Source organism: Leopardus geoffroyi, chromosome C1, assembly GCF_018350155.1.
Source record: "Leopardus geoffroyi isolate Oge1 chromosome C1, O.geoffroyi_Oge1_pat1.0, whole genome shotgun sequence".
In the NCBI taxonomy this organism is placed as follows: domain Eukaryota; kingdom Metazoa; phylum Chordata; class Mammalia; order Carnivora; family Felidae; genus Leopardus; species Leopardus geoffroyi.
This window is the reverse complement of record NC_059328.1, coordinates 66232770-66256912: the sequence shown is the minus strand read 5'-3', so window position 1 is coordinate 66256912 and position 24143 is coordinate 66232770. Positions and strand designations below refer to the sequence as shown.

The 24143-nt window shown below is 34.7% G+C and overlaps 1 protein-coding gene and 1 pseudogene across 4 annotated transcripts in view; one reads left to right on the top strand and one right to left on the bottom strand.

The window, feature by feature from the left end:
• Positions 1-24143, top strand: part of ADGRL4 (adhesion G protein-coupled receptor L4) — a 110388-nt gene that overhangs the window by 68268 nt on the left and 17977 nt on the right. For 3 of the 4 annotated variants that reach the window (XM_045477976.1, XM_045477974.1, XM_045477978.1), the window contains exons 8-14: positions 1086-1202; positions 5960-6165; positions 7796-7849; positions 8366-8539; positions 9952-10155; positions 12467-12687; positions 12810-12876. In XM_045477976.1, the coding sequence (XP_045333932.1) occupies positions 1086-1202; positions 5960-6165; positions 7796-7849; positions 8366-8539; positions 9952-10155; positions 12467-12687; positions 12810-12876 (1043 nt within the window). The remainder of the gene's footprint in view (positions 1-1085; positions 1203-5959; positions 6166-7795; positions 7850-8365; positions 8540-9951; positions 10156-12466; positions 12688-12809; positions 12877-24143) is intronic. The other variant, XM_045477975.1, reaches the window with a different exon arrangement.
• LOC123598115 lies at positions 4026-5929 on the bottom strand (annotated as a pseudogene).

The following is a 24143-nucleotide window of genomic DNA, read 5'->3' as shown; positions in this document are numbered from 1 at the left end:
GATTCTGTGTCTCCCTCTCTCTGACCCTCCCCCATTCATGCTCTGTCTCATTCTGTCTCAAAAATAAATAAACCTTAAAAAAATTATAAAAAAATTAAAATAAAAAAATAAAATACTGCTAATTGAATTGGCAGCTGTTTGATCAATGCAGAAGCTAATGGCAATGCACATTGCAAGAGTAATATGAATGAAGTATGAATCAAAAGGATGGGTACCTAACCATTGCCTCCTTCGTACCTTCTGCACCTTATCTTATTCCTGAGCTATTTAGCATTTAAATGCTCAGAGTACAATACTCCCTTGTCATTTTGAGTTAGTCATCTCAGGACTTCTTAGGGTCTACCTTGACCAAAGACAGTTCTAGACAGATTTTCTGATATGAAACAATCAGCATAGCAAACTAGAACATTTCCTCCTTCATACAATCTCATACTTAGAACATTCAGAATCTTGAATCAAATTGAAGATGCCTATAACGTTGTTCTGAGGAAACAAAGTATATTTTCTGATAATCATTGCATTCATCTATATTGTGTTGTCTGGGAGACATCTTGCTGTGCAACAGCAGGTAAGCAAAAATCACTCTGTTATATCATGACTTACCACTTACTCAAAATTAAAGTAGCAAGCTTTATGACTAATATATAGGAGCCTTGCATTTCTGTGATGTTCTTGCATAAAAAAGGTGAAGTACCCCAGGTAAAGAAATTATCACTCGAGAATTTAACTCAATCACTCTCCATATAGTAAATTATAGATACCATCCTCTATACCTTTGTGGTTGCTTATCTTTGATTTAGTAATTATAGTTTATAGCTCCCTGGTGTACGTACATATTTTGTCTTCCATTTAATTCAATAAAGATTAAATTAAACCATGAGTGCTATGGTGAAATTAGAAAGTTAAAACTTGAGTTAGATTTTTAGATATAAACTACAAGGTCCAGGCATGTTCAGAATGTGTTCATTCTACCTACCATAAAAAAGTTGAAATACAATAATGATGGATAACAATGTTCCTAACTAAATGAATACACTGATTAAACTAATTTCAGAGAATTTATGATTTTCATGATTTTGTTTCAGCTCTCAAAGCTTTCTGTTTTGATTCAAATCACATGAAATATATTCATCCCCATATGAATGTGGATGGAGATTATATAAAGATATTTCCAAAGAGAAAAGCTGCATATGATTCATATGGTAAGACTTTGATAGTCTTATATTCAATGTCAGTGATTTGCAATAAATACTTATCATGCCTTTGATTATATCATATATACCCATGTGATTTCTTATAGAAAATATTTGATGTTTCTATACAGAATTTCTGTATTTGTACTTGAGATTTTCATTCTGATATAAATACGTGGTGAGAATTTTAGCTGCCAGTATCTATATCCATCTTGTGTTATGCCCAATCTCTGAAACTGTCTGATATTGTTGAAATTCTAATGAAATATATAAAGGAACTGTCATTTCATTCCTTGTTTCTCATCAGTCATAGGTGCTATAATTTGCATAGAATTCTTTTAATATTTCTTCTTCAGCAATCCTTCATATTCCTCATTGGGAGACTGAATTTGTGAGTGTGTGAGGAAGACAAATAATGTTCAGAAAGACAGAAAGTTATTGTTTAGGCTTGGATTTCTTTCCCACTTGTCATTTCTTGGTCTTTGTACAGTAAACTTTTCAACTGGCAGGCTTTCTTAGGAAATGGAATCAGAAAATGCCAGTACCAGCAGGTGACTTGATGATTATCTAAATTAATTTCCTCATTTTATGGTTACTAGAGCAAAGGCACAATGAAGTTAATGGATTTGTCTCCATGCACATCAACAAACAATACAGAACCAGTACTAGTCGGGAGGAAGTTAACAAAGAAATCAACCCTGACCAGCTTATCTTTGTCACCTAACCAAAGGCAAGCAAGCAGCTATTTTAACCACTTATCTGCTCTCTTAATGCAACGCACTTAGGAAAAAAAAAATCTCTGCCAATAGAAGAATTGTTTTTGGTTTCATATAGGTCAAAATATAGTACCTAGAAAAGACATGAATTATAATAGCTTCTCAAAGAATATGTGGGTGGTCATAAATATAAATGAAAAGCATATTTAATAACACACATGTTTTTTTATAGACATCATTTCATAAATGGATGTGTCTTTATTTTTTAACATTCTGCACATTCATTCTCAGAAGAATATCTTTTAAAAAAATTTGTATGACACTAATATGGGATTTTTTCCTAATCTGTTGATATTATCCTCTTTTTTTTTTCTTGTCATTTTTATACAATAGTAAGACACGGAAGGCCACAAAACAAAGAAAAAATAACTAGGCCATGCTACCATTGAACTCAAGGCTCTTACCCTATTACATCATACTCTAATTCACCAAGCACACATATAATTTTTAGGAGCAAATCCAAAGACTGTGTTAAACTGTTGAAATTTCAAAAACAATTTGAGTAATGTTTAAAAGTTGAGAATAAAGCCATTGACAATACTTATTATAGCGACAGATGATGAAATTGTCATGGAATTAATATCTTGAAGAGATCCTGTCTGAATGTATGATAGCTTTGTTATATTTGAAGATCACACATGCAAACTCTGACACTTGAAAGAGACCATAATATCAGCTCTCAACAAAACACTAGGAGAAAATTTGATCTCCTTAAGGGCTGTATCTTAAAAATAAGGGCAAGTCTAACAAACTGATAAAACCTGCTTTATGATGTCTACATGTGATGATTCATTTACCGATAAAAACCCATTAGTAAAACACAGGCTTCAAGTTAAAATCTGCATAGTGTCATTCATAGGAAAATAAGGAAGGTTTATGGAGAAACAGGTAGGTTTTTAGTCTTTTTTATAGGCTGAATTTTAGTTCCTGTCATTAGTAAATAAACTCCTCATTCACTGAATGAAGATACGTACCTGATAAAGGACTCAAAAGCTAGATCAGGCCAAGATTTAGTGTGAAATCTCTAAGAATTAGAAGAGGTTCAGATGAGGAGAATGGACAGATACTGAAACAGTACTCAGAACAGGGGTAACAAGGGATTTGGAAGCATTCTATGCAGCAAGAATCACATTTTACCCAAAGTCAAAAATTAATGTTAAATATTTTCCTTGAGAAAGGAAAGGAGTGATTAACAGACTAAAAACCCATCTTACCTTTTCGGGGCTTCATTTAGTTTTGGACCACCTCCTACTGCAACTTCTGAGAAGTCACTGCAACATGAAAGGGTCATCCACCAGACAGGGTCAAGTTGACCTCAGAGGTTTTCAGATCCTGCTTCAGGCCCTGGTCGGTCTACAGCAAAGGCTGGACTAGTTGCCATCACTTGGAGTCCTCATGATGTCACTAGCCCAACCATGTGAGACTACTTCATTTCTTTCTTTCATATAAGTTTTCTTAAACTGACAGTTCAAGAAAATACTCTTACCTAATACACGTAGATTTCAGCAACCTCTTAGCAATGTTTCTTCTCTTGTGATACCTTTTTAGATAAGATAGAAAACATGAATCATGATATACTTTGGCAATGTCTAGCTCACATACCCATAGCAATATCCAAAAATATTATTCATTAATGTGATATTGTGATGTGGAAGGACTCAGGTTTGTATCACGGTTCTTTGTTTTTTGTTTTTGTTTTTTTTTTAATTAACCTTGTTTCAAACTCTATTCCCAGGCTTCTTCAGCTTCATTAGCTGCAAAGAGTGAATTGTGTATAAACAAACACTGAAAATAGTTGTGGTATCCAAGGGGCTCAGGCTTAAATATATTAGAGATCTAGATTTTATCAGATCCGTGAACAAAATTTTAAAAAGCAGTCATAATATAAAATAGCTCCCAGGGCACCTGGGTGGCTCAGTCGGTTAAGCGTCTGACTTGATTTTGGCTCAGGTCATAATCTCGAGGTTTGTGAGTCTGAGCCCCACATTAGGCTGTGTCAGCACAGAGCCTGCTTGGGATTCTGTCTCCCTCTCTCTCTGCCCCTTCCCAACTTGCTCTCTCCCAAAATAAATAAAAATAAACTTAAAGAAAAAAGATTGAAAAGGCAGCTCCTAATAACTTCTTCAAGTTTTATCTTCTTCAGAAGTTGACTCAGTTCAGTTTGCTTCATTCTTGAAAGCTTCATGAAAGTTCTCCACAAGATCTGGAAATTCATTCTCCTCCTCATCCTCTCCAGTAGCAAATGGTACTTCTCCAGCCACAGACTGTGTGGGCAGAGCTTCAGCCAGTCTTCTTAAACTAGTCAGACTGTCTGCACCAAGTTGGTTTAACACACTGGGTTAGATTTCTGTCAGCTGCTTCATCTCATTGTGGCCTGTGATGGTGAAAGTGTTTGCTGCCAGGGATGCCTGAACTTTAGGCTTGTTAAAGTGGATCACTGTTCCGTGGTTTGTGAACATTTTCACTTCTTCAGTACCAGAGGCATTGTTTACCCCTAACTTCTTTAAGCAGAACTGAAGTGTTTTATCATCTGCTGTTGCCCTTCTGTGAACCACCTTCTTTAAGCAAGCAGTTCCTCTCCCAGTGCACAGTTGGACAGTTTGGCGAGTGTCTCCTGGTTCATGACACTTTCTTTCATCTTGTTGGAGTGGAAATGGCACAGCATGGGGGTCTAGGGTTGACACTTGGGGGTCTCGGGAAGACCGCCTGAGATTAGGTGCACATACGTGGGGATCCAAGATGGCAGCTAGAGGGCACAGTTCTTTGGGTTTTTTGGCGATGTAACCAACATTTGTATTTATGGTTTTGATTGACTGATGCCTGTCACACTATTTGCTGGTGTCACAAATTTGAGGGAACAAATACAGAGTTCTTTGTAAGCTGTCCAGTAACCTAAAGCCAAAACATAATGTTCCTAGTTAATAAATATAACAATAATCATATTACTATAGTGTGTTAAATTTTACAGAAGCCTCATGTGTCATTTGATTTGTCTCCACCTTAGCCTACTAAGTAGCTAGGGTGAGTATTACTATCATCATTTTATAAGTGAGGAAGCTGAAGTTCAAAGCAGTTCATCCATAGCCACACAAGTAGGAGCCATGACTGAAACCAGAACTTTTGATTTCAAGAGTAAATTCAGAATGCAAAGTTCTAAATTTAGTATCCATAATTCTGTGCAACAAATAGAGGAGGTGTATGATCTAAGTGGCAAGAGGAATTTTGAAAAGATAATAGATCTAGATTTTGAGTTGTTCACACACTTAATATCAGTAATAATGAGCTGCTTCAAAAACCAAGACAACGTGAGATCCATCAGTATAGGTGCACTGTCTAAGCTAGGGGGAAGATAGTCACATGATAATCTGTACTGATAAGGTTACATTTTTAGTACTGGGTTATATGCGGGTCTCCTATGCATTTGGAGAGTGTCAAGGGGCACAGATAAATGGCTGCCTGGCAAGGCAATAAATTTCCTGCCTTGAGACTGCATAACTGTATGTCATCAATATTAAATAGGAAACATTTCAGAGGGCATGAGGTGGAACTCAGTGGCATGTGACAACTTGTTTAATTCTAAAGTTCCTGAATACTCTTAAATCAGTGATAACTTTTTCCACTGTCTAATTCCTATATTTGCATAGCAAAGATAAAAAAAATTTACCTTTTAAGTGAATACATCTCACATCTTTGTTCTTAGGAGTTGGATATACATTTATCTAGGACTGTTTTTCTCCTAAATATAGCTTGTGCAAAGGGGATGTTATAGTCCATGATCAGTTTCAGAATCATAGAGGTCAGAGAATATGTCTTAATATGATTTGATTATATAGACATGGACTTATTATGACCAATGTATTGGTGTCTAGGTATTTGTACGACTACCTTAGAGTAAACATTTTGACTGTTAAATTTTTATGTTTGAGAGCTTAAATATATATATGTATCTATTTATAAGAATTTCACTAAATCCACTTATTTGATTGATAGGCAATGTTGCAGTTACATTTTTATATTATAAGAGTATTGGTCCCTTGTTTTCATCATCTGACAACTTCTTATTGGAACCTCAAAGTTATGATAATTCTGAAGAGGAAGAAAGAGTTGTTTCTTCAGTGATTTCAGTCTCTATTAGCTCGAACCCACCCACACTGTATGAACTTGAAAAAATAACATTTACATTAAGTCACATAAAGGTAAGCTGTTTTTCTGGTGACTTCTGGTTATGATTGTGAAACATTTGAAGTGAGCGTTTTTGTTGTGTCACTTTAATTATATGTGAATTCTTCAGTTTAAAAATTGAAATAAAAGAGTAAAGTAATTTCAACTCATTTTTATATAAAATAGGTTTTTACTTTCAGTGCTCTCTAAACTTTCTAATAAATATCAAGGAATTTTACACATTTGATTCTCTGAAATTAAGCTATATTTTATTTTTATTTTTAATTACATCATTCACTTTGGAAGTGTCTGTACCTTTTATGAATGAGTTATAAAAAACGTATCAAAGAGATAAATGTCATTTGTGCAATGACAGAGATGTTTGATTAATAATTGCCATTTGAAATAGTAGTTGCTGCAGGGATTTAGATGCTGATTACAATAAAATCACAGAGAAGTTTACAATATTTCATAAAGAAATTAGCTGAGACCACTTTGCTCTTTAATTGTTATTCTAAATCTTTTTGAATCTCCAAAAAATTAAAATTCTACTATAATAAACATTAGAAAGAACTAAATAGTTTTTTTTATATACCTAAAAATGAATGAGGAAACTAAAGATTATAGATTACTCACTGCTTTTTTACAGTTGATGGTTTCTTGGGCTTTCAATAGAATTTCAGTCCTAGTACCTGAATAAGGTACCTTTAATGCTCCATTTGAAGAGTCTTGAAGCTAGACAGTTGTATTTGCATATAATAAAAGAACATATATGCTTACATACAATACAAATGTGTCACTATAAGTAAAGACATCTAATGTAGAAAGAAACTAAATGTATAGAAAATACAAGAAAATAGCTCAAACCTAAACATTGGTAGGCATTATGTTCAGTGCAAAAGAAGATGTCAAATGTTTTAAGAATGGAAACGAAACTTAGATATTTTCAGATGCTAAATGACCTTTAGACACTAGAAACAAAACATTGTTCTTTCACCTAGTCTGACGGTTTTTCTGCAGTTTTTACTAGTAGAATGTTTTGGCAGCTGAAGAGATGCCAAGGACAACTCAGTTCACCAATCTCTGATACAATGACAAAATAAAACACAACACACATTTAAATAAAAATTCTTCACCAAAACCAATGGGAAAATTGATTGTCCTTAATCTCCTCTGTGTTCAAATTTTTTATCCATTCAAATTAATGACCACTATGAAATTTTATCACTTTCTTTGGACAACACATTCACTAATTCATGGTTTCCCTCTTTCTTAGAATAAAATTTGGATCCTATCTTTTCCCTAAAAAAAAAAAAAAAAAAAAAAAATAGAAGCTATCTCCTATATAACAGCTTCAGTTTCCTGATTCCCTGAGAATTTATTTGCAATTTCACCAATTAGTATACACTTCTCCATTACCTCAAAGGAATATTAAAAGTAGTTGTCATAATAGTATTATGTTATGCTTACTTAATATAAGTATATGGTAAAGAAAACTCTATTTACTAAACAACCATCTTGTAGTCTATGTGATCAGACCCTCTCTGATGTTGTCTTCAACTGATCCTTATCTCATCCACTCTACCCTAACTACCCTGTCATCTAGATGCTTCTGGAAGATTCCTATTCAGTCTTAACTCAGAGCTTTTTCATTTTCCATTCCAGCTGGAACCCTGTGTTCCCAAGTCTTCGGGGTTTACTCTCTCTAACTTCATTGAGGTATTTGCTGTAACATCATCTCCTAAGACCTCCTCAGACCAACCTCAACTACTTTTTTTTTTTCCTTTGTTTGGTTTATTTTTCTTGTTTAATCATTTCTCATCTCATGAGAATATAAAATCAACAACACAAATACTTTTACTGTTTTGTTCAATACTTTATTTTTAGTACTTGGGTCAGTGACTAATATCTAGTATATAACCAATAAACTTTTATTAAATAAAGATTGCATGATAATTATGTGTCATGCACTATTCTAAATGATCTCTTTGGATAATAAGTAATTCTCACAACAACTTTTGTGACACAGGAATTGATAAAATGTAGCACTGTTGCAGTAACTTCAATCCTTCCACATAACAATGGCATTCATTTATTAGCATTGATTTTATACTTTACTTTTAGGCAAGGTGTTAATTATATTGACATACAAAATGGTATATTAAATATGACAAATGTGATACTAGATGTATAATTTTTTCTCTTTTTTCCATCAGTAAAATGTCTCTTTTTCAGACCACAGATAAGTATAGGAGTCAGTGTGCATTTTGGAACTACTCACCTGACACCATGAATGGCAGCTGGTCTTCAGTGGGTTGTGAGCTGACATACTCAAATGAGACCCATACCTCATGCCGCTGTAACCACCTGACACATTTTGCAATTTTGATGTCTTCTGGTCCTTCCATTGTAAGATAATTTTCCAATTCATATTTATAAACCTGCCTATTTCCTTCTTTTTTCTTGGTTATTTCAGGAAAAAGAATTGATTTTTTTGTGTTTCTTTGAGTGTAAATATCATATTTAGTTAATTGATAAAGCCCCAACATTATCTTTTTTTAATCTTTGCTTTCTTACCTACCATAACCTAAAAAAGTCTAGGACTTATCCAGTTTATAATAGCTAGTAGACTGTATGTTAAATATCTCTCCATTGACTCTTATATTGCTTTTGATGGGGTGTCAGGGAGAGGGGGAAATGGGTGATGGGCTTTGAGGAGAGCACTTGTTGGGATGAGCACTGGGTGTTGTATGTAAGCAATGAACCATGGAATCTACCCCCAAAAACCAAGGGCACACTTTACACACTGCATGTTAGCCAATTTGACAATAAATTATATAAATAAATAAATAAATAAATAAGAAAGATATGAAAAAAACCATTTACATATTTAAATGTATCACGGTTTTTAAGGGCCTTTGCTTTTGTCTCAAAAGTTTATTTTTACCGAGTACAAATTAGGTAAAAATATTTGACATCTGGTCAATAAGTATTAGCATATTTATAACTAATGCAACGTTTTAATAATGTAGAAGCCTACAAGATTTTTAAACATGAAAATCTCTCTACAGTGAATAGCTTCATGCTATGTATTTCATATCATTAATATCTTTCTTTTACATTATATAATTTCTTATTTTATATCTCTGTATCATAATTATCATTAAATATCAGGTTAGTTTCTATGTCTATCGAGAATCCATCAAATATATAAAGTTGCCCAATATATCTACCTCACCATGTCAGTTATAAAGACTTTTTTTCCTGAATGTTAAGTGAGAAACGAAGCCTCTACTCTGTATATAGAATATAAATATTCATCTGGTTAGAATAAAACCAACTTTTCTCATTTCAAAATCTTTCAGCTTTACTATTTTGATGTTCTATATATTCAGTATTTCTGATACCTTTGTTTAATGTGTTTTAGATGAATTGCCGCATAGAAATAAGACTTGTTATTACCATTGATAAATCTGTTTTAATTAACCATTTTCACATTACAATAATGAATTGCCTTTCTAATATCATGAAACTGATGACGATAACATTGTTAAACCATGTACTAATATACACTGTGCCCAGAAAAAAATCACTAATTACAGAACTTTTAAAGTGCTACATGATTTATATCATATTTCTCTGAATATTGAGCATTTTCAAAGGTACAAAATTTTTCTCATCTAAATGCACATTTGTATTTTTACATTTTATGAACATTTTGATTAATGTTACACCAAAAAAGGAAGTTCATTATATGTTGTAGTTCCTTTGACAAGTTACTGAGTTATTCTCTTAACAGCTTTATTATTATTTTCCCTTAGGGTATTAAAGATTATAATATTCTTACAAGGATCACTCAACTAGGAATAATTATTTCACTGATTTGCCTTGCCATATGCATTTTTACCTTCTGGTTCTTCAGTGAAATTCAAAGCACCAGAACGACAATTCACAAAAATCTCTGCTGTAACCTATTCCTTGCTGAACTTGTTTTTCTGGTTGGGATCAATACAAATACTAATAAGGTATGTAGATCTCTCTCAATCTATTTTTATTTTCTAAGTTTTTTCCCTAAATATACATGTCATAAAATCATGAATTGTAATTAAGAGCTTAATGAGCAAACATAGTATATATTTTGTTCCTAAGTGTTTTCTAAGTTTGCTAATGTTAACATAACTAAAACCTGCCTGTGAATTTCATTAGGCACAGTGTCCCTTGTTAGGATGAACCATTGGGACAAGTGAAAACTTTGCTACAAACTGAAGAAATAACCTTTTGGTTTGTTTTTTGGTTTGTTTGTTTTGCTGTGTTTTTACCTGGGCATTAAACAAAGGCAGAAGGGACAGAGCGAGAATTGGAAATTAAAAGTTTTTCTTAACATAAAAGCAGCTGGGTTCATAGGTTGAGCTATGACAAATAGGCTCCACCTAGTCATTACACTTTCCTAACAACCTTTTCCCCACCATTATTGATCTATGGCCTTACTAGTTTCTATATTGTATTAGTCTGAATCCTACTAGGAGCAGGCATTAAAATGAGATTAAACATGCAGTAAATTAATTAGGCAGAATGGCTGAGAGATAATGGGAAGAGAGAGACTGGAGAGTCATCAGACCAAGACGCAAGTGAGTATCTACATGAGAAGATGTGTAAAGGAAAGAAGGAAGGAAGGACAAGTAGGTGGAAGTGTTTGACACAGCAGTGCACTTTTCAGGAAAGTTCAGCACGGTTGTCAAGGAGTCCTTTGAGAAGACCTTGAGTCAAATCTGTGTCTCAAGAAGAGGAAGGTCTTAGTAGCAGCAGCCTATGGGAAACATGAACAGGGCAATGTCTTTCCTAGTGCAGCTTCTGGAGCTCTAGGTCAATTGCCCTCCCTGCAGGTGGAGATTGGAGAAGTGCATTCTCATGGCCACAAAACATTCAATTGTCTCCACATTGCCATCCTTGTAGAAATCTTTCAAGTATTGACACTAACCCCTAGATATCAAGGTTTTCTTCGGAAGTAGATACCACCAAACATCTATCTTAAATAGTATACACTAGACTATAAACTTCATAACTGTTTTTGTTGTTGTTGTTTTGCAGTGGTGCTCCCAACACCTGCCAATTTTATATACCACCCACTATCCTCCAATGCCTTATTTTTCCTTCAGTTTCATCCCCCCATTATCCTTTCCCTAAAACTATTCCTTAGAGTATTTTCAATTCTGTTTCACTTATCAAGTTTTTCTCCTTACCAAGCCATAGTTTAATTTCAATTCTTCACTAAAGTAGCTCCCAAATTTTGATTACCAGTGACCTCTCTGTTCCCAACTTTATATAGTACCCCCTAATATATTTTGTATATAATCTCATTATGCTTGGATTAGACTCCTTTTTATTAAGTGCAATAGGTATGTAAGTGTGAATTATATTCCTTTTCCAGAAATAGATACTGTTAGTTCTATTAATACAGAAGTGTGTAACTACTTCTTTTTATATTATTTCTTCTAAGCCTAACTCCAATTCTATTTGTGAAGTAAATACTAATAAGTAATATTTAACTGAAATCCATCTTGAACTTACCTGATAATCTTATAGCTTACAGTGCTTCCATAATGAATTCTTTTTGTAAAATATATTATCCATTGTCCATTTTGTAAAGTCAATGTTTGTCACGATAATCAAGATATTTATTATATTTCATTTAGCATGGTGTTAGCAATAATTTTCATTCTTTGAGCATGAATAAAATTGAGGAGGGTGAAGGCATCTCCAAAACAGAAATCAACTTAAATCATAACACAGAGATCACGTTTTACCTGTGACGAATCCACAACCGATCCCATAATATAATGTGGTTATAATATAATGTGGTATAATGTGGTTATAATATAATGTGGTTATAATATAATGTGGTATAATGTGGTGCTTCACATTGAAGAAGCTCACCTGGAAGTGGTACATCTTAAAAAACTGGCACTTGATGAGGATATTTTTTTTTTAATTTTTTTTTTTCAACGTTTATTTTTATTTTTGGGACAGAGAGAGACAGAGCATGAACGGGGGAGGGGCAGAGAGAGAGGGAGACACAGAATCGGAAACAGGCTCCAGGCTCTGAGCCATCAGCCCAGAGCCCGACGCGGGGCTCGAACTCAAGGACCGCGAGATCTTGACCTGGCTGAAGTCGGACGCTTAACCGACTGCGCCACCCAGGCGCCCCTTGATGAGGATATTTTAATATGAGCAAGCATTGTATCAAGTGGCATAATTTACGGAGAAAGTCAGGATGTTATGTTATGCTAATGTTAAAGCAAACCCTGCTTATGGTTCCTTTCTTTCTTTGGTTTCTAGCTCTTCTGTTCAATCATTGCTGGGCTGCTGCATTATTTCTTTTTAGCTGCCTTTGCATGGATGTGCATTGAAGGCATACACCTCTATCTCATTGTTGTGGGTGTCATCTACAACAAGGGATTTTTGCACAAGAATTTTTATATCTTTGGCTATCTCAGCCCAGCTGTGGTAGTTGGATTTTCAGCATCGCTAGGATATAGATATTATGGCACCACTAAAGTGTAAGTTAAGATGATCTCGTAAGTATTTGAAATGCAATTCTGAATATGATTGTGTATCATTGAAAATGTTGCTTTGTGAAGTACATACAAACATATTTATAGATTTATTATTTACTTTTCAGATGTTGGCTTAGCACAGAAAACAACTTTATTTGGAGTTTTATAGGACCAGCATGTCTAATCATTCTTGTACGTATATTTAAAATTGGTTCAAATTCCAAACAGTGATGATCAAAATTCTCAGCAATCAGGCATTACTCTGAGGGAAAACAATAATTTTGAGCACTTTACAGTATATCATTTTTTAACATTTTACACATATTACATCATTATTGAGAAAAAATACATGTATACACATTAAATTCAGAGGTACTAAAACCCATCTGCCTCTCCTGGAGGAGGATATATTTCTGCATAACATACAGGAAAAGCATTTTTCACTTATCAGTAATGTCTCAGCACACTTCAGTACTGAGAGTTTGCCAACCAGCTGATAATCTGGCGTTTCAGATGTTTACATTATTTAATCTTTTATCAATGATCAGTGATCTCTGAAGATTAGACTGTCATCTTTATAGTTTCATCATCCGTATGTACCCTGTCATCAAGAAAGTGATTTTAAACTAAATTGCGACGTCAGAGACAAGAACCCACTATTTTTCATGAACAGACAAGTCATATATTGATAGTCCCATTTCAGTGAGGAAGAGGGCCTTTTAACTCTTATTGGAAGTGGTTTTTCAAACCTACAAATTTGGCGGGCGTTATGTTTTCCTTTCTAAATAAAGACATTTTTAGATATCTCAAGAGCATTTCTAAGTGCTGTTAAGTTTTCAGAGCCATTCTGAATATAATAGTCAGTCAATGAATCTGGGAGGGCTGACAAGGCTCTAGAATGGAGTGAATTGTCAGTGGAGAAGCTGTAACAGTATTTTGGACAACTCTGTCACCTGTGTTTTGACCATAAGCTAGCCATCCTTTTTGAATTATTTTTTTCTCTCACTCTTTCCCCTTGTGTTTTTATGGTTGTAAGGAAGCTGCTAAAGGGTGAAAGACTTGAAATGTAAAGCAGAGAGTTTCATCAGGGTTTATTTTTTAATGGTGTTGGGGAAACAGAGTGCATTCAGAGGCGGTATTTCCTAATCATCACAGAAAATTATTTCTAATTTCCACAGTGAATCTAGTAATATAACAAGAAATCATTAGCTAGATTTCAGCTAAAATAATTTCATAGTTTATTGTAATTCCAAAATTTTCAACCCACATGAGAAGATAGACTGCATGTTGTTTCTTTCCTGTGTTTTTGTGCATTGCCCTGATAGGAGTATTTTGTATAAACACACTCCCTGTATATTCTGATTTTACTGATTCTCTCTCTACAGAATGGGCCATCTCTGGTACTGTTTTGTACAAGTGAAAGTTTTTTGGATCAGTAATTCTTATAATTAAGATAAGAAGTAGTGAGCTAGAAATTATAGTGAAAACAAGAAAAATAGGAGGATTCTGCTCTTAAGTAAGAAATGGAAAGTGTTCCCTGAAATTGTTTTTTTTTTTTTTTTACTTTTGCTTATGTAAGGGAAAAGATAACTTTGGATTATCTTATAGTAAAGTCCACAGACTTTAGATGGGCTTATCTAAAAATGAGTCCTACAAACTTTCCTAGATGCTTAAATGAATAACATCACACTGTCCTAGGCTGGAATTAATGAACCAATTTATCTTCCATAGTTTCAGTATGATAATCATTCCATTTAACCAGACGATCAGGCTACTTAAGAAATAGATGAGGCACCTCAGTTTTATTCTAAAACTGAATAATGTTTATCTTCTTCAGTATCTTTAAAAGCAGCAGAAATTCCTTAAATAATTATCAGATTGAAGTGAAGTCATTTATTGTTGTTATTCCCGTTTTTTCTGGCTAACACTGGCTTATTATTATCTTTGTTGTTGCTGTTGTTGTTATTGTTTGTTATAATTTTATATTCAGCTATATGTTGTTGTAAGTGTTATTATTCTGCTCTATGACACACTGTTAAGTGAAACACATCCTATCATCCCAGAATAGTATACATCTCTAGTTCAGAGATGAAGTAAAAGAAATATTGGGAACCAAACATCTGAAAACAGAGCCCCTAACAGTTTGGGCCTGACACTTCCCATGGGTCTGTTAAAGAGACAGTAGGACCAGCTGTAGCCTAGTAAGAGGACTGGAGATGGGGGCCTCAGGGGTAGTGTCTTAGAACTGGGAGTCCTTGGCCTTTGCAGGAGTGCAATGTTCTTTTTGAAAAGCTTTTCTTTTTGCTGCCAATAAAAAAATGTTAAGTGCTCCCCTATATTTTGAAGACAAGTTGTGGATGAGTACTCCAAAAGGTTTGCAGAATAGAATCAGAAATACAGTAAGAATAGGGGCGCCTGGGTGGCTCAGTCAGTTAAGCATCTGACTTTGGCTCAGGTCATGATCTCACTGTCTGTGAGTTCAAGCCCCGCATCTGCCTCTGTGCTGACAGCTCAGAGCCTGGAGCCTGTTTTGGATTCTGTGTCTCCCTCTTTCTCTCTCCTCCCCCACTCATGCTCTGTCTCTCTCTTCTCAAAACTAATCGTTAAAAAAATAATTAAAAGAAAAAGAAATATAGTAAGAATAGAATTATCATTCTGATTCCAGGTTGAATGCCAGCATGACTGGATTTTCATGTCTCCTTGATATATAAGAGCAGAGTATAATGATCCAGTATTGGCACGCCTGGGTGGCTCAGTCGGTTAAGCGTCCAACTTTGGCCCAGGTCGTTGAAACCACGCGCTTCGTGGGTTCAAGCCCCCCGTTAGGCTCTGTGCTGACAGCTCAGAGCCTGGAGCCTGCTTCAGATTCTGTGTCTCCCTCTCTCTCTGCCCCGCCCCTGCTTGCATTCTGTCTCTTTGTCTACCAAAAATAAGTAAATATTAAAAAAAAAATGATCCAGTATCTATGAGAGCTTGACATATGTCCCCTGACTTTGGGCCAAATCTGAACATAGAGACTAGACCTGCTTTTTTCAGAGTTTCTTGCAAGCTGCATGTTTACCAGAGTATCCTTTGACATCAGGGATGGAAGGGATCATTATATAGCATGCCTAGGAATAAAATGATGAAAGAACATACACAACTTCAGCTCTTCTATAAACACAGGAAACTTAGAGAAGTGGACAAAAGTTGTAGGGTTGCCTAGAAGGTTGCCAGGTCAAAGTGAAGTTATGCACAACTCAGAGAATGGGTTGAAGAAAGGTGAGATTAAATGGTGGCATGACTGCCCTTCTCTGAAGAATAGAAGGGGCCAAAATGGAAAGGAAATACTATAAACACTAAGAAAATCACATATACCTCTAAGTGGTGGCCATCACATAAGCCAAGATTACCATCAATAATAAAAACTAAACTAAACCAAAGTGATGTCATGAAGCAGAGGAATTGAGCTTTATCAGTGAAGGGACAGCATGAGAGAAGCAACTATGCTGCCCCACACTCATCTACATTGATGTACTAAATGGAAAGTCATTATCCTATGTTTGGGTATATTCTGGTAGGTAAGGATGCCAAGCCATACAGTTAAGTTCTCCATGTTAATTAGGTGGTATGGGCATGAGGGGAGAAGAGGAAATATAAGAATTATCCCCTGCTCACTACAGTATCAATGAGGATAAAGCAAGACAAAACAAATGACAAAGAACAATACATAATAAAATAGAAATGATGGATAAGATGTGGGCGAGATTAATATGGGCCAAGGTAATCATTCAACAAATCTTCATTGAGATGAATGAACTTGTTTGTAGAAGGGCAAAGAAGCAAATTCCACTTTACATACAGCAGATTTTTAATGTGAATTTAAGTTTCTAACAAGAGGCCCCATAAATCTGCCAGATTTCCTTTGAAGGTAAACAAAGAACACAGACAAATGGTCATCACTGTGTATAAGACAATGCCAGAAATAACAAAATTATTATCATCTGGCTGTTACTAAGAATATCCGATTATTGTCATTTCACGGCTTCATCACTTCCTAGTCTGGATGCCATTAATTATGTATCAGATTTTCCTCCATAAGCTTATCCATTTCTCCTCTACTTTCAGAATCAAACTATTGCTATCCCTTCCTAAGATTCTAGTATTAATAATGGGATTTTTTTAAATTTACAGTTTATTAAACAACTATCATTCATAGCTAATACTCAATCTCCTTAAATCACTCACATTGTTATCATCTATCCCATGTTATAACTAACAAAAAATAGGATTTGATTCAAAATGTTAAGTGATTGGCTCAAGGCTCTAAGTCTACAAATAAATATTGATACGAAAACTTGAAACTAGAGCGTACCTTTCCATTTTATCTTGCCTCTCTTGCAGTTGCCTTATCAACTTACATTTCTGCTGCCGTTATCAATTTCATTTTAACCTTCCCATAATAAACTGTCCCCAACTCAGCTCAAACAATAGCAACTATTAAAAAAATAACATTGATGTTAAACCTCATTTTATTCCTGATATTAACCTAATCATTCTCCATGTTTTAGTACATTTAATCTAATCCTTCAAACAACTCAAATATGACTGTATGTATGTATTTTATTTTGAAGTTGGAGAAATTGAGACATAAAGTGATTACACAACTTGCTTAACAGCTAGTAAGCACCTGAGCTGAAACTCACTTTCATGAAGTTGAACCCATGGCCTGCTTTCTTGATTCCAGGGCTGATATTTCCCTTTGTCTATCGCCCAAATTCTAGAAGCTGGAATGTGAAGTTCTCAGTAATTTAGCTGAATCCCGCCTATTTCCAGCCTGCTTTCACACTGCATATTCCCACAAAACAACTCCCTCAAAAACTTCATCCTTGTTAGATATTCTTGGATATTTTCTTGTTCCTTTGCACTCCAATAATCCTACCACCTTGCAGTTCTGCCTGAAATCTTATCATTAATTAACACAGAACGTGATGGAAACCTTTCCAGATTTGCAACCAATCTCTCTCTCCAACATACATACCATAGAATTTTTATTCAAACTCTCTATAGTACTTTTAATGCTCTGTTTTGTTGCACACAGTAATTTTCCTTATGCATTATGCTACCCATCCCCTACATCCAAATGCCCAAACAGAGCTATGAGTTTCTTGATTTGCTGACCATATGTTGCTCAATAATCAGTGTCATTTTGTTGCACAACCTTAGGGGCTGCCTCCGGTCAGTAAATTACAATCACTCTTAACAGAGCAACACTCACATTGCATTTTCTATAAACCCTAGACTATCAAACAGGCTCTTTTGGCCACCCAGAATATAGAAGTATTTAGTAAGTCCTTAATAATCATCTGTATATTTCAATTAATCCATTAATAAAGACCACAGTAATAAATGGGGCAGGAAGAAACACCATGAGATCCTTCCAAAGCTGCGTGACTGCTCTGTGTCCCGGATGCCCAACACCTAAAATGAAGGTATCAGTGCCCACCCTATACAATAAGGCTATGGTAAAGCAAAACGAAATGTTTTAGGGAAGGCATCCATTCTTTAAACTTAAAATGCGAAAATGCACAATAATTTGGAGGATAATTTTTGGGTCTCTTATTTATACGTTTTGTATTAGAAAATAAAGACTAATTTTAAAGCCATGGTTTGCACAGTAAAAAAAAAAAATGTATGCAAGGAAAGGTATGTTTGGCCAATACTGTGTATTTGTGTGTATACATATATAATACATATATGTGTGTGTGTGTGTGTGTGTATTTAAGCATAAATCCTAATTTTTAAAATATTGGTGAAGATGTGGCAGCATTTAATTATGGCAAGATAAGATTTAACATACGTGCCTGTTACTTTTTGGAATGTGTTAAAAGTCTCTAGAACACTCTGCCAGACAAAGTTTAACTGAAATTGAAACAAAGTGTAAAATATCTTAAAAGCAATAGAAATTTCATAGAATAAAAAGACAGGATAAAGACAAAATGTAAGCGAAACTTCAAATGTAAATAGATAAATTAGTGTTGATTCTGTTATGCTTCGCCTTTTAAACGAGTTATATGATTAATTTCGTGACTTACTCTAAACAAATCTGGGAGGACTTCCACTCCGGAGTAGACATCTCTGTAGAACAATGGCAGTACTTTTCATTCATACATGGAATTCTTGCATTTCTTCTGTAGAGGAGGGACTAGGTCCTGCAAATGGTGTTTGCTTGTTTTTATGAATGAAACCCTGAAGTACGTCAGGTTTGGGATTATAATGTAAAATGCCTTTAAAACAATATGTAAATGAGTAAGAACTGAATTCGAATCAGCATTGGTGGCTTTTTCTACCCCCAGGTATGTTGCTTCAAAAGAATACTCAAGCTTTTAATCTCCTCTGATAAGTGTTAACGATTTAGGTATTTGAGGAGCAACATTTTCTGCATTGATCAAATGAAAGTATTTCCTCAGGTGTTGACTCATTAATATTAAGGATCTCTTAGAAATTGGAAGTATAAACCAGTGACCCCTCGGATTCTATCTAGGAATCACTACATTTAAAATGTTAAGATTGTAACTATACATAAAAAGCCCTGGCCATGCTTTTGAAAGATGGAGCTGTACAAGAAAGAGGCTTCTAAATCTTTGTAAAGCAAGCTGCAAACTGAAGATAATTTCCATAATTCATTTCTTTCTTCAATATTTTTAATCTTTAATGCTGAATCCTTTCAACTAAAACTGCACAAGCGATTAGATTCAAATACACAAATATAAAAAAAGACTTGGTGAAAATAATTTAACTTTTAAGTAGAAATTGAAGTTTCCCATAGACATGTTCGGTATTGAAGAATAGAATTTGCTTGATTGAGGCAAATACTAATTAAGCTATGTCCAAATAAGGCATTTTCTTTTAAAAATGGGAGCTTCCATTTGAATTTAAATCACAACCCTTATAATTGAGTGTTTCTATATTACTACTCCTATCCCCTTCCTTTTAGGTTTGCCCAGATTTCCATTCAGTTCTATGTAGTGGCCTCCTCTAATTGTTCTTTCTATGTCTGCAATCTCTTAATTCCCTTTCACCGGGAAATGCCTATTAAAACCTCCTCAAAAGTGAATTCCTCACATAACCCTTACACAAGGGACAATGTCCATGTATGTTTATTATTGTGTGAGCTATTCATACTACATTTTTTAATTTCACAGACTGCCCAATCTTGAAAGAAGTGCAAATATTATAAAACAATATAAAGTAAAAAGTGGATATTTTATCCCACACTCAATATTTTTCATAACCACTCTTTTTCTTAATATTTGCTCTGCTTCCTTCCAGACCTTTGGCATGTGCGTGTATATGTGCACACGCATTTCACATACACATTTATACAAACTTAAGCAAAAAATTTGATTACAAATAAGAAAACCCTGAATCGTTTATAACCCACAATACGTCATATTCATCTTTCTTTGTTATGATATGCAATTCTACCATTTTATCATTACATATTGTGTATATTATGCTCTAATTTTACCACTTATTGATGAACATCTAATTTGTACCTAATATTTTCTTATTATAAATAATACTGCATGCACAGGGAATTCTTGTTCCAATATAGTTGCATACATCCATTACATAAAATTGTTAAGAAATGCTTCTTAGGAGTAGAAATGCAACAAAACACAATGTTTTAAATTTACGAATGGTCTCCAAAATATTTACTTCAGTAGATACTTATACCAACAATATTTGAGGATGTCCCTTTTCTGACATTTTTGCCAACACTAGATATTACTATTTACTATAGTGTCTATACAGCTACCCTGGAATATATAAACCCAAGGGAAGGATTATGATAGACCGGGGTTCTGCAACAATGGCACTGCTGACACTTTGGACCAGATCTTGTGGGAAGACCTATCCTCTGCATTATAGGAAGCGTAGCAGCATCTCTGGCTTCTACTCACCAGATGCCAATAGCACTGCTACCATAGCTGCCTGGACATGACAACCAAAAATGGCTCCAGTACAGCCAAACATCCCAGGGGGAATGATATCCCTGATCCTCTCCATTAGGAACCACTAGTCTAGACTTGGACATTAAGCATCTTCTATAGGAGTGCGTTTGGCAGCTTTCTTTAAACAACAAAAATATTAAAAAAAAAAAAAAAAAGAATTAAAATCGTAACTTGGGCAATGTCCTCTAGATAACCCCGCTGAAGCTATACTGGAAACACTAGCCATTGTATATTTTACATGTTATGGATAACAACACAGACATTTTCATTACATCTTTTAATTTAATACCATCGTGTTTGTTAGATGCATCTTTTAGTGACCTCTGTGGTTCAAGGCATTTTATAATTCTAACCTTTTCTTCATATTACATATTAATAAGCATTTCAGTGCCTGTAACATTTTGTTACTTTCTTTTGTATTATTCCAACCTTCTTGGAACAATAGTAGCTAGAGTTTAAAAAAGAAAAAGTGGAGTTTTAAAAAAATACTTAACATAAATAATACATTTGTAGTTTTCAATGCATTCTCATACGTGGAAGTTGTATTCATACCTTCTCAGATAATCTCCTTGGGATTTGTACTAACAAAGTTTCATAAAAATTGAATAACTTTATAGAAATTAGAGATCCAAAAAGAATACTGGAAAAAATATCCCTTGGGTCTCTCAAGCCCAATTAGAAAACACTGGCCAAGGTGAAGCTCATCACTGGTATTTTGTTTTATAAATATAGCTTTACAGTGAGGGATGTTACATCATGATATAGTCAAAGTGAGTTGGTAAAGCAAGGTATCATTAGAATTATTATTCACTTCACATTTGTATAGTCTTTTAATCTTTACAAAACCCTTTTAACACCTCAGTTAATCCTCACAAAAACCTTTGGTAGTACAACAAAATGTAAATAGTAATAGCATTTAGTAAGAGATAATGTGTTACTAGATTTTCACTAGATCTATTAAATATAACCTTGACTTATTTATAAATCCCTATGGGGGTTCTGCTATTTATAACTTTTTCAAGTATACCAATTCCTTGAGAACTGGTTATACTAAAGCAAATTATGTACATTCTTATGTGGGCAACAGATAAAACCTACAACAGATAAAAGCTTCTACTCACTTAAAAATCCTTAAACTTGGCCAAAAGTTCAGTACATGTTCTGATCATTCTTGTACCTCTGATCTAACTCTGAGCATAATACAATGTCCTTGCCGACATTGTTGGTTGGTCTGCAACAAAAATGAGCCCTTCTTTCAATCAGTCTTTATTAGCATTTGCAGAAATCTTATTCCGCACATGAGAAAATATTTAATCTTTCCTGTAAGTATTTATTATAACCCTCCATCTCCTTCAATATTCTCTGCAAAATACAAATGACTCATTCTGAGACCATGGACTATCTGTGTGGCTGTGTCTTGATTTCCGTTTCTCATATGTAAATGTTGTCATGTCTAGTTTCAGATTTTTCCAAGAAAGGAACATTTAAAATTCCTTCTGATGAAGAAAGCATGCCTCCCAATGACATCTGATCAAAAAGAGACCCCAAGTTGTTCACTATTAGGGTGCAGCCTTTAGTCATTAGAGCTTAATTCACACTTATTTGGGTAACAGGCACCATTTTGTCTGTACTTTAAATAAGTAAGAACTAAGGTTTAGCAAGCTTAGGCAATTTACTCAGGATTACTCAGCTACTGAGTGGTAGAGACAAGCTCATGTTTTCCAGATTCATGTTCTGTACCTTTTCACTACCACGTGTCCTTCCTTTCTGAAGGTTGCAGATTTTTGTTAGGTCCATGAAGATCTTGTTCTCTCTTCCAGATTCTGGCAAACTGTCTTAGGGTTGAGTTGTGAAAGATCTAGCAACTACAGAGTTTCAGAAAATTATTCACAAAATTTCAATTTTTTATTTTGCTTGTGAAGGTGTCAAAATAAATTATTTTCCATATTGTTGAAAATGAGGGAAATCTTGGCCCTTATAAATATCTCTTCCCTCATTTTGTTTTGCTTTATCTAAATCTTGCCAAGAATTGCCAACAACTAACCAAAATACCCTACATAAAATCCTGACTATATCAGACTACAGATCAGTATGTGGAATACAGATAGTATGGAGATTTACTGTTTCATTAATTCATATTCATCAATAAGTAATTTCCAATGCCCTGTTTGACATCTAATTGCTCAAATTCCTTTTTCCATTTTCTGTCATTGAGAAGAAGCTAAAAGATGAGTTTAATGCTTCACCCATTTTTAATTGTCCTTAATTTCATATTTTTAGTTAGAAGATTTATTTTTTTATAAAAAAAAACCTTTGGGGTTCTTTGAAAAATTATTATGATTTTACTTAACTAATATCACTCTACCAATATAGGTAGTATTAAATCAAAATAAAAGTACAGGTAGTATGAAAAGAAAAAACCTGGGAAAAAATAGGTACAACACTTTGAATATTTCAGAATAGGTCAAAACTTTATCAAGTATTAAATCCCCAGGTGAGGTTGTGCTAGAAAAACTAAGGGGATGTAAATGGAGACAGTTGCTTTCAAAAAGTGCATCAGGCAGGTTGGAGTGCCTGGGTGGCTTAATCAGTTAAGCAGTTAGGCATCCAACTTCGGCTCAGGTGGTGAACTCGCGGTTTGTGGGTCAAGCCCCATGTTGGGCTCTGTGCTGACAGCTCAGAGCCTGGAGCTTGCTTCAGATTCTGTGTCTCCCTCTCTCTCTTCCCCTCCCCTGCTCGCACTCTCTCTCTCTCTCTCTCTCTCTCTCTCTCTCTCTCTCAAAAATAAATGAACATTAAAAAAAAATTTCTAAATAAAAAAAGGGTATCAGGTTGACATGTATAAACAATTCTAAGACAACACATTAGTGTACTTGAGGTAATATTTTGGAAAGGCAAAGCTGAACATCTTTCCACCCCTTGTTTACCTCTTTCTTGGCTTTATTGCTCTTGGAGTCAAATCTAAAATCTTTAACAAAGCCTACAGTAAGGGTGACCATATTCACTTACTTATCACCAAAATCTGTACCTTTTTAGGCTCACTTTTAGTGAAAGTAGGTAACAAAAAATCATTCAGATTGGGTTCATTTTATTGATGGACCCATAAAACAACTCCAATCAAAAATCTATTTTCAAAAGTAATTTTTTTGACACAACAACAGTGATTTTGAATAGAGCATCGTGTGACTGACAATGATGGCCATTTTGAAACCTTCTTCCACTACACCCTGATGACAAAGGAGAAAGCTGTCCCTAACCACTCACGCCTGAGCCTATTTGAGCAGAAGGGGCTGTTTATGCTATATCTGGACAGAGTCTGGAGAGGGAAGTAGGATATTACTAGTTATCTTCCATGTTTGAGCACATGTGAAAGTCAGAATGGTCACTGCAGATGTGACTCTCACACAGTGCCCCCAAGAGACATGACAGGATAGAAGTGGAGATTACCAAACATACTGGGCT